Source organism: Mytilus edulis, chromosome 10 (genome assembly GCF_963676685.1).
Source record: "Mytilus edulis chromosome 10, xbMytEdul2.2, whole genome shotgun sequence".
NCBI classification, from domain to species: domain Eukaryota; kingdom Metazoa; phylum Mollusca; class Bivalvia; order Mytilida; family Mytilidae; genus Mytilus; species Mytilus edulis.
In genome coordinates this window covers 16,397,378-16,408,980 of record NC_092353.1, presented here as the reverse complement: position 1 = coordinate 16,408,980, position 11,603 = coordinate 16,397,378, and the positions used below count along the sequence as shown (strand labels likewise).

The 11,603-nt window shown below is 31.9% G+C and overlaps 1 protein-coding gene across 1 annotated transcript; it reads left to right on the top strand.

Moving 5' to 3' along the window:
- Nucleotides 1–4,940: 4,940 nt before the first annotated feature.
- Nucleotides 4,941–7,697, top strand: LOC139493519 (uncharacterized protein KIAA1958-like). The gene is made up of 4 exons (XM_071282000.1): nt 4,941–5,686; nt 6,000–6,157; nt 6,461–6,607; nt 6,890–7,697. Exons 1-4 carry the CDS (start codon nt 5,121–5,123, stop codon nt 7,582–7,584), a joined length of 1,566 nt encoding a protein of 521 aa, XP_071138101.1. The 5' UTR covers nt 4,941–5,120; the 3' UTR covers nt 7,585–7,697.
- Nucleotides 7,698–11,603: the final 3,906 nt, after the last annotated feature.

The window sequence follows — 11,603 nt, the reverse complement described above, 5'->3', positions numbered from 1 at the left end:
TTTTTGTCACAAAAATCCGGTTAAAAAGTGTTTTTCTCTCTCTCAATTTGATGTTTTAATCACTGTTTCATAATTCTCCTTCAATGTTATTTTCCACTGCTCTTGCTATGCATGTGATACATATCTTTGCCAACTTGTTTCTGGAAAGGAAAAAGTGGATTATAATATTTATCACGTTTGTTAAAGTTCAATAATAAGATCAAACATAGGTCAACCATGACATAATGAGAACCAGTGTACATGCATTTATAAAGGTGGTATAACGTTGATTATACAAGGTTCATATTATACATGGAGAAAAATGAAAAAAAAGAATGGAATAATGTTTGATTTACCTACTTGAAAACTGGCCTTGAAGTCATAAAACTTTTGAGTCAGTTTTTTACTCATACTCCAGAATGAACAAATCAACCAATCAAAATTCTGGAATTCATGATTCGAGCACGATTTTGTTGTGCTCAGAGCACTGAGAATTTTTTTTGACTTCAGGGCCTGATCTTATACGATTTGGAGATGAATTTTAGCGCCCCGAGTCTGGGTTCATGGCAAATTTACATGTTTTCAATACGGGCTGCACTTTAACATTCTTATATTGTTTTATTATAATTTAGGTCGTTATTTTTTCTACATTGAATTGTTTCATATATTGTTTATGTCTTGGTCTTTTGTAGCCGACAATACGGTATGGGTTTTCTCATTGTTGAAGTCTGCACAATTGTATATTATTGTTTACATCCACATCGTCTCAAATTTGGTGGATAGTTGTCTCATTGGCAATCCTACAACTTTACATTATTTTATACACTACACATCAGTTTGAAAATAAAAAAAAAGTTTTCTTTTTGTGGAATTTTTCATTTTTAGTACCAGTGGCAATTCTCATTATATTATCTCTTAAATTTGTTATTCAGTTTCAGAGAAGGAGATCTTTGTTTATATTTCCTTCAGATTCAAGTTAAAATATGTCCTGCTGTTACTCTCATCTTTGGATTGGCACCAAAACACATATGTATTAACATAATCTGATTATTCGAGCACAATATCAATGCAATCTGTGAAACAGTTAACTGAGAAGTTGTGTGTACGGATTTGTTCTTCTTATAGACTTCTTTGTTAACTTAAATGACTCTTTCAATTGTTGTAGAATTGTATTGCTGCTCTTTATTCTTTTAAATTAGCTCGTTGGTTGTTTGTTGTCCCTTGGACATACTACAACATTTCATGTTATTGAAATAAAATAATAGGGAAAACTGCAAATACTTACTTAAAACAATCAGAATTGAGTGTAAAGCTATACCTACCTTTCGAATTATTTCAATGTTCTACTGTCACCTTTCATACCAGTTCTATCTTTATCTCATATATCATCTGTTCATTACAGTTTTTAGTTGTTGATCTATAAGACTTTATTTTCCTCGTATACTTAGTCTGTGTGTTCTGGTGGGATCCATTTTTAGATACCTATAACAATAGATACTGTATCAAATATTTTGCATGAATTTATAAAAAGTTGTTTTTCCCAACATGCATTTTCTGATACTATTTATGGACGTAACACTTTATAAATTGTCCTTTGAAAAAGTACATCATGAGATAAAGATTGTATCGATGATTTACAAAATGCTGTCAAGTGGATCAGGAGCAATTGACACATACATGGGACATAAAGACAAGATTTGTTCCATATGTGAACACATTCTACTAAGGAAATGTCACCAGAATGCAAGTCTGTCATCATAAAGGATAATGTTTATGTGATACAATAAAAACAGTAAAAACATCGATAGTAAAACTGTGCGAGATGTTTAATTTTCAACAAATGTGACTGTGAGATTGGTCACTTTTGATCAGAAACCTCATATAGAAAGAAAGTGCCATGATCTCTGCAGGTTAAGAACTATTGCAATAACTCTTTGAGGGGCCGTGAGGGGTCGTCGGTGGCCTTTTGTCTGAACCTGCAGCAGGGCAAATTCCTGTCCCTATTGAATATATGCTTTCATTGTCCAGTGGCAGTCCAAGTTTCTTTGACCTTCTTTCACCCCAGATCTATTACGGGACTTACCTATTGTACTTATTCAACAACTGTTTTGAACATGCATGTAATACTTGCAACTGGACATTAAGCACATTTTTAATACATGTACTTTATGAATATGCTATTTTTTTTTAGGAATCTCAGTGAGATTATTTTTAACTATTGGGATTAAATCCTCTTCAAATAAAGATTTTTTATACAAAATATTGCTCAATAATAATGTGTCAGTTTATTCGTGTGTCGTTCCAATGTGTGGTCGGACTATAGGGTGTCGAGCTATTGGGCAATCGGACCAATGTGGCTTTGGACTGAAGGGGCCCCCACAGAGCTCTATGGAGCTTTGAACCGACATAAATTCAATCATTGACCAATAACATAAATATATATCTAAAAAGTGTGTGTACATGATCTCTTCATATAAATTTCACATGCCGTTTCATTTGCAGTAAGAAAACCAAGACCGGTCCAAACAGGAAGATTTAGAAGGCAAAACAAATTAAAATGTGCAACTTATAAAAGGGTCTGGATGTGGTTTCTTCATTTCTGTATTGTGTATTATTCTATATCATTTTTCATTATTTATTATAAATTTTGACTGTTATTCTCTTTTCTTTATATTCAAGCACCACGGTCCACACTATTATCGATTATTCATTGTTTTTTCTACTTTATAACAACAATGGGAATGATATGAAAGCCAGCCGTTTTGAAGTTGCATTAACTCCGTGAAAAAAAGGACATTGGAAAATTGTTTCTTGGTTTATTCTCGCTTGCCCTTTGAGGCAAAATTTATGTCTTTCTGTCTCTTTAGTTTGTATATTATTTTAAAGAATATATAACACAAATTTGCCGTCTTTAAACGTAATATATGTTGAACATTGCATCTGTAATTTTGTAATTTAATCTATTTTAAACAGAAGGAAAAAAACTAAGATTTTATAATCTACAGTTCTAAATGAATAAAGTTATGAACTAAGTCTTAGAAGTTGGATGCATGATTTTTGTTATTAGTTGTTAGTGGCTTTGAACTAGCTGTCAGTAACTGCAAGTACTCTCAGATCAATATTTAGTGACTTTTTCTTGTTTGGATATACAAGTATCCGGCAACGTCCATTATGTTTTTGTTAGATGGATTTCTATTTGTATTCATCTGATGAGTTAAATAAGCCCTTTTCAACTGAATTTTATAGTTTGTTGTTATGTAGTACTGTTACAACTCTGTCCCAGGTGTATGATTTTTTTTTATCAATATGATTATTATTATAATAAAGTTCAGACAGAGGTACTTCACAATTAAGAAAACTAATACATTGCATACTGTATTTTTCCCCGGTGCTTCATTGTATGTCATATATAAGCATTAGTTTGTTCAACATAGGTTATTCATAACAAGCATAACTGCAGGCTAAGTTTACAACACATAATTACCTATGGATTGCCTAATGTCCATTGGCAATATGTTATGCGTATTTAGAAAAAAAACCTCATAAACATTGCATTTAATAAGTTTTGTAAAGTTCAAATCATGGTTTAATAGTAAGTAAATTCTTTTGTTCTAATATTATCCGGTGATGCCTAAATGTCTTTTTAAAAATGTATGTCTATGAAGGTATTGGACGACCGGCTTCCCGCAGAAGTGGTTTCTGCTTTTAAAAGACACAGTTAGACGTTGATAACCAGAACCCATTTTGGCGCCCGTGCAATTTGACATGTTTATCAGATCATTGACGTCACATGGACACGTGTTGGGGGAATTGGACACGTTTCTGAGTGCAATATATGTACGCTAAATTTTCAATTAAATTGAATTTCCACTTCAATTTATTAAACATTAATGTACTTTTGTATTTATAAAGTAATGAGTATATATTTAAATGTCTTTTTGTCGTTGTTTCACGAATCTGATTATAAAGAGCACATAATGAGATTGATTGTTAAAGCTACACGTGCATGAAATACTTGCCACTGGCAAACACCAATACTCTGATGATGATGAATTGAATTATCATATTTTTTAATTTTTTTTTATTTAGCAACAAATTTCAACTGTGATTGATTATATATACATGTAGTATCAGGAGTCCAGTCCATTACTGGACTTCTGGTAGTATATAAAGTAATAAGTACATTTTGATGACCATTCCCTTCCATAATTGTGCATTCTTGTTATTTTTACATAACACAGAAATGAGGAAACATAAGAAAGTTTATAATAGCCTTTATAAAGTCGATTCATTTTCTTTCCTCAGTGTGGACAAGTTCATTTATATCCATATTATCTATTTGATATTATTCCCAACTTTGTAATTAGTTTATATCTATTTTACCCTATATTATAATGATCTTACTATATTGAACATATTTTGTATTATATGGTTCAATGAATCCAAAATACTCTATCTGGGCTCTTTGATATTCACTCACCACTGGCTATTGGACAAACTACCTTACTTAATAGTTGTTTTATCTAGTTCTATCTAGTTTAACAGTTCACCTATTGACTATATATATTGTACTTTTAAACTTTATTATCAATACAGAATAAGAAACACCAGAAACAACATCAAAAGCCGTAGCCAGCATTATAAGATATTTACATTTAAGGGTTTTTCAAATTAGTTTATGATTAAATGTTTTTGACTTAAATATTTTATTTAGTTTCATTTACTTTGCTAATTGTATTTCAAACTTTATATTTTTCTTATTTACCTGTAATTAACTTTCAATGTTACATAGTATTGTATATAGTAGTATGGTCAACTTACTTTAGTGAACAGTTTTCATTAGCATTGATTAACAAATTGTTTACATTCAGAGTTGTCATTTAACTGTGTTTTGCATTATTATTTATTTGCAATTGTGTAATGAAACATAATATACATTATTAATTAACTGGAGCTTATTTGACTAAATACGAGTAAAACTGCCAAATCGATAATTTTGTCCTATAAGGCCAATACGGATTTTTCCGTATTGGCCCGGGTTTAGCAAGCCCAATATTAGCATATTCGATTAGCTCTAGACTAATCGGTTGAAATCCCGATAACTCTAGAGAACTACGGCGAGTGTCGTCTGACAGGAGAAAATGACAACAAAACGATGGAGCAATAGCTCTATAAAAAATATAGATGATGCGATGGATGCGTTAGTTGAAGACTATTTTCACTACGACGATTTATCTAATAGGGAGGCAGAGTACATCAAGAGAAATCTCGCGGATGTCAATGGGGAAGGAAATTTGATTCTGGAAGAAGTTGATTCAGCGAATTTCAACTTCCCAAATGAAATTCTGCAGGACATTGAAAATGCACAGAATCATGAGATTGACGAATCAGACAAAGAAAATAGCTCGAGTAGCAAGAGGTTTCGCTCTGTCACTGATGAAGACACTGACTCTTTTCTAGCTTTAAGTGTTAACAAGAACACAAAAACTAAAACAAAGAGTGACTTGAAAGTGATGCTGGATTTTTTCATATCTGTTGGAGAAATGCGTGATTCAGTGGAAATACCTGCCAAAGACTTGGACAGTCTGTTATCAAGATTTTTTCTTGGAGTCCTGAAGAAAAATGGTGACGAATATGAGCCTGACTCTTTATCCTCTATGTTCAACAGCTTGGATAGACATTTGAAGGACTCAAAAAGTAGTATAAGGTACGATTATTTTCATGTAGATTATTTGATATCTGTGAGACATGTAACTCCCTTGTCTTGATATAGCATGATAGCCTTTGCATTATTCTGTCAAGCATTATGACTCGAATATTCAGTGCCAATATTTTAATTTTAGCCTTGTGTCATTTTTTTTGGTAAAAACTATATATATCATCTGGGTCAATGTGGTTTTGATGATCTTAAGCTTGTGTACAATGAATATTCCTTGGTTTCTCTTTGCTATAAGTATAAAACATGTACATGCAAAAATTACATGTCAGATATTATGCATATCTTTTCTTTAATGTTTCAGTATTAAAAAGGATCCTGAGTTCAACCACACAAGACGGGTATTAGAAGCGAAGCGAAAGGCATTAAAGTCATTGGGCAAGGGCAGTAAGCCAAACAGAGCTGAACCTTTGACGACTGAGGAAATCCAAATCTTGAGGGAGAAAGGCGTTATTGGAACACGTAAGTTTAAAAAAAATGTTGTATTCCAGCGTGTCAGTCAGTAACTTTTAATTAAACATTTTTCTAACCTTGTGGCAAACAAATTATTTTATTTCCTTGTCGCCCTCTATCCATCCCTGATTATTAAATGGTTGTTCTAATAAAAAATGTTTAAAATACACATAAGGTCTTGAACAATGAGAGTGTCTCCAGAGGTCTTTTGCATTTTGATACAGTATTTGTCCTTTAAATACTATTTTAAGTTGGATATTTACATTAAGATACATGTATTTTAGTTAAGTTCTTTTTTTTTTCTTTTTCCAGAAAACCCTGATGCATTACTGAATGCTGTGTTTTTAAATAATGCAACATACTTTGGTCTACGAGGTCGACAAGACCATGTTAACATGACATGGGGAGATGTCAAGTTAAAAGCTACATCTGATGGAAAGGAGTATTTGGAATTTAATGGTGAGATTATGTTATGATTTCCATCATTTAAATAGTTGATATTTTAAATCTTTTAGAAATCACAGAATATATACTTCTGTGGATAATGGATGTACATGTACAACAGTCCTGACAAAAGTTGGTAATTTGTGCTTTTAAGGATATTAACCATTGTTTTATATTTATCAAAACAAATCTTATTTACTATGCAATACATGTTTTTTGTTATATAAAAGTGAAAGTTTTGTACAGACAGGAAGGATAATTCTTCTTTAAATATTGACATAAGCATACTTTTTTCAGAAAGAAGCACCAAAACCCGTAGTGGAGCAAAAAGCAGGGATTTCCGGGATATTACGCCAAAGATTTTCGGGGAAGGAGGAAGTAATTGCCCTATTCATGTTTACAAGGAATACAAACGGCATAGACCTCAAGACACATTAACTGATGAACATAGATTTTATTTGAGGCCTTTAGATAATAAACATGAGGAAATATGGTACACTCGCCAAACCATAGGCAAAGATAAATTAGGTAAAATGGTAAAAAATATGGCAGAAAAAGGAGATCTTCAAGGAAGAAAGGTTAATCATTCGGGACGTAAAACTTTTGCTACCACACTACTTCAAAATGGTAGACCTGCCAATGAAGTTGCTCAATTAGGAGGCTGGAAAGGCATTATTACCTTAACTCATTATTCAGTACCGTCTATTGAACAACAGCAACAAGCTTCTCACACAATATCTAAGGTCATGTTGCCGAACTCAGATTTACAGACGACATCAGATTCAGAGGAACCTTGTGAACTTTCAAACTCAAATACATTAGTTCATAATAATTTAAATGCAAATGTATCAAATACAAATAATCAAACTGCTAACAAACATGACAACCCAATGGCCATGTTTGCAGGTGCAACTATAACAGGTGGTGTTTTCAATATTAACATATACTCAGGGGAAAGAAAGAATACTATAAACTGCAGCCAAGAGCTTTAATCTGAAAACTAGATAAAAACATGTTTTTTACTTGTTGTGTTTATTTACTGTTGATTATTTAATAAAATTGTTACTATTTTATTGTTTTGATTAAAATCCTCAATTTTCATTGATACATATTCAAATCACTACTATTGAAGTCCTGAATGTCAGATTTTCACACTATTTTCAATCTTCATATTGGCCCGGCTAGAGTTCATATTGGACTGGTTAATTAATAAAGGTATCATTGCGTAACAATACCATATTATTTGCTACAAAATGATATATTCATATGCATTTATATGTAAAGTTGTATTTATTTGTCATTATCTGTATATTTCAGATCGGTCGTTGCCTTCTATTCTATTTTATATTTATTAAATATATGAACGTTCTGCATTCAATTTATCTGAGCCTTATTCCACCTGGTCACATCAGAATGATTAACAGCAATGGTGACAGGATTAGAAATGGGAATGTTCGATGTGAAAATTGAAGACCTATAAACAAAATGATTTATCAATATGGCATCATTAGAAAGAAAACAAATATAATCATGAACCATTGAATCCTGAGTTTCGTACAAGTACAAAAACGTAACCAGATAAAAAAGGATAACAGTAATATTGTCACAGAATTATCAAACCTATATTTGGATACCAATTGTACTGAGATGCACATTGTAAAAATTTCTCTATTGATAGACCAACACTGAATCAGAGATGTCTACGCAAGATAAAAATTTGTCACAATTATTATGTACCATACTATACCTACCTAGATATATAAGTTTTCAGTTCCAAATATTTTTTAAAACAATACACATTCAAATTTAAAAGGTTAACCACACCAAATCGACTGCTGCAAATATACCCAAAGAAACAACTATTTTTCATATGGATATCATAAGGTGCGCACTAAAAAGTAAATTTATTACTAAAACGGTGAATGAAAATATCAACTCAATAATAGAATTAAAAAAATCGGTATACTTACAGTACAAAATCAGCACTGAAACACTACTGACAAAATCAGTACTGAAACATTTCTGACGAAATCAGTACTGTCACAGTACTGACGAAATCAGAACTGAATCAGTACTGACAAAATCAGCACTGAAACAGTACTGGAACAGTACTGACAAAAACAGAACTGAAACAGTACTGTCAAAATCAGTACTGAAACAGTACTGACGAAATAAGTCCTGAAACAGTACTATTAAAATCAGTCCTGAAACAGTACTGTCAAAATCAGTACTGAAACAGTCCTGTCAAAATCAGTAATGAAACAGTACTGTCAAAAACAGTACTGAATAAACAAAAAGTATAATATTACAAGTTTTCTGTCTTGCCGAGCAGTACTGATATACGAGGGTAGAAATGTACCAAAAAACGTGAGTAAATTCTTGGTAGTGTAGTTGGATTAATGAATAGGTTAAAAAGGTACCATGCACAGATTAGAACATGTTTATTTTTACGGGACACACCCTTTCAATCTCGAAGTCTGTATTAAGGTATATGAATTCATCATTTACGAATTGTTCACGATTTGACAATTATGGAATGTTTATTTCACAAAGGTTTATAGACATGATCCCATTGTGGTACATATCAACTTCTTTAGGACAAATCATTAGTCGTATATGTACTGCATTGTTTTCCATTTGCACAACATCTGCCATAGATTTGGGGAAACAACAAAAATCCGTCAAAGACTAGGAAACTACAAAACTTACCATAGATTAGGATTGTAAAAAATCTGCTATAGATTTGGGATGGCATGACGTCACATTTGCCAAAGATTTGGAACCCACCATAGATTTGAGTCCTACATATATATGATACCACTCAAACCTTCAGTAATAACTGAAAAATCAAATGAGTAACAACCTCAAATTCTTGATTCGTAAACATGATACTGTCGAAATGCTTCATTTGGACGTGTGAAATACGAATACTATGTGGTCGCATTGCAGTTACAGTTACATTATACTCTGAATCTGTTATCTTTTATCCCTTAAACTGTATCTGTGACAAATATAGGTTTTACTAAGAGGTTTGTGCGTCAATATCATCAACCATTGGTCTTTTGTTCTCATAACGTTTATTGGTTTTGATTTATGGTCGTGTTTTTCAAATTATAAGCCTGGTACCTCCGATAACTTTGTACTTTTTAAGTATCTCGGTTTGCCCGAATTTCAGTCATATATCACAAGGAGAGTTTGTGGTTTTTAGTTTATTTTGCATACGTAGATGCATGTCTTTGTTTATATTGTTTGTAGTAAGGTTTGCTTACAACTGATCTATTAATCTATTTACACAATATATTTTTAGATGCAAGGGACGAAAATCTTATTTATAAGCATCACGACAATTTTAGCTGTTTGGCAAGTGGATGTAAAAGTTTTACAACCATCTGATGCCTTATGGCAATATTTTGAAACATAACATTACAACAGAATTGCTTGGCAAACATATAAAAATTAGATATGACATGTATCCAGCAGTTGTCTCAAAAACGCAAATATGATATTAAAAATATTTCTTATATTAAAACTTAGATAGACAATTCTGCAATAAAAACACAGTTTCACGAAACTAATAGTATTCAAAACTCAAAAATTGGTTTCATTGTTTTCAACAGTACTGCATAACGCCGGATGACATTGGTATTTTACTGATACAGATTTTCAAATGGCAAGGTATGAATAATAAGGTTTCATATTATTGAAATAACAATTTTTAATTCAGTACAGTTTACAGTTTATGGATCCATATATCGGGTTGTTGTCTCTTTGACACATTCACAATTTTATTCTCAATTTTATGATGTACTTATAAACATGATGTATATAACAAACGCATCTTAAATTTCCCTTTACAAATAAAGTTCAAACTGACTGAGTCATAATTTATCTTTGATAAATTTAGCTATTCACCTTATTCCCTTTGGTAATATCGCTCTTCAATTAAACATGTATGTCTACGCCCGTAAATGACTTTTAAATGTTTGAGAGTAAAACAAAAAAGCGCTACGGAAGCTGAAATTGATAAAATTATAATCATCTTTTAACGAGGATGATGTGAACTGTCATACAAGTGAGAGATTTAGTGCTATAAAACCCGGTTCAATCAACCATTTTCTTCATTTGAAAATATGACTGTACTAAGTCAGGAATATGGCAGTAATTGTCCATTCGTTTGACATGTTTAATCATTTGATTTTGCCATATGATTAGGGACTTTCCGTTTAAAATTTTCCTCGGAGTTTATTATGTTTGTGATTTTACTTTTTACTCTTCAATGGTAATATCAGCTGCTCGGTACTTAGAACTGAAAATATTTATAACATATTTTTCTTTAACAATCATATAAACCTCGCTCAGACAAAATTGAAGTTTGGAATTAATTAGGTGCAAATTGGCCAAACCAGAAGATTTGACCACATCCACTACTTCTTTAGCAACTATTGATGCTTACCGTGTTTAAACATAGAAATCATGTGTCTAATGCTAGGTAAACTATGTTTTCTATTGAGACAGATGTTGGTGGTGTTTTTAATGCAGAATATTCCTCAATTGCTGTCCTCTATGCATTGCTTCTTACAAAGAAGAAGGTAAAAACATAAAAAAACGGCATTTTTCGTAAAATAACACGAAGAGACGATATCAGTTAAAAGCAGTTTTACACTCGAGATGATAAGGAATTTGTTGATTAGGACTCCAAAGGAAACATTGCTCAAAGCTATAGATTACGATCTCAGTACAGAAAAAAAAGAAAATAATAATAAAAAAAATAACTCCACGGAATATTCAAAACAGAAAGTCCATAATCGAATGGCAAAATCAAAAGTTAAAATTACATCAAACGAATGGACAGTTATTTTCATATTCCTGACTTTTTACAGGCAGTTTCTCGTGTAAAAAGTGGTGGATTAACCTGTTTTATTGCTGGCTAAGCCTCTCAATTGTGCGACTGTCTCATATAATTCCATTATATAGAAAAATGATATGTGAACAAAATTCAGGTTGACTTATA

Bases quoted from the DNA above. Each gene is read 5' to 3' on its own strand.
- LOC139493519 (XM_071282000.1), top strand. From the start codon at position 5,121: ATGACAACAAAACGATGGAGCAATAGCTCTATAAAAAATATAGATGAT. The intron at 5,687-5,999 runs GTACGATTATTT...TTAATGTTTCAG, and splicing joins GACTCAAAAAGTAGTATAAG to TATTAAAAAGGATCCTGAGT. The intron at 6,608-6,889 runs GTGAGATTATGT...TACTTTTTTCAG, and splicing joins GGAGTATTTGGAATTTAATG to AAAGAAGCACCAAAACCCGT.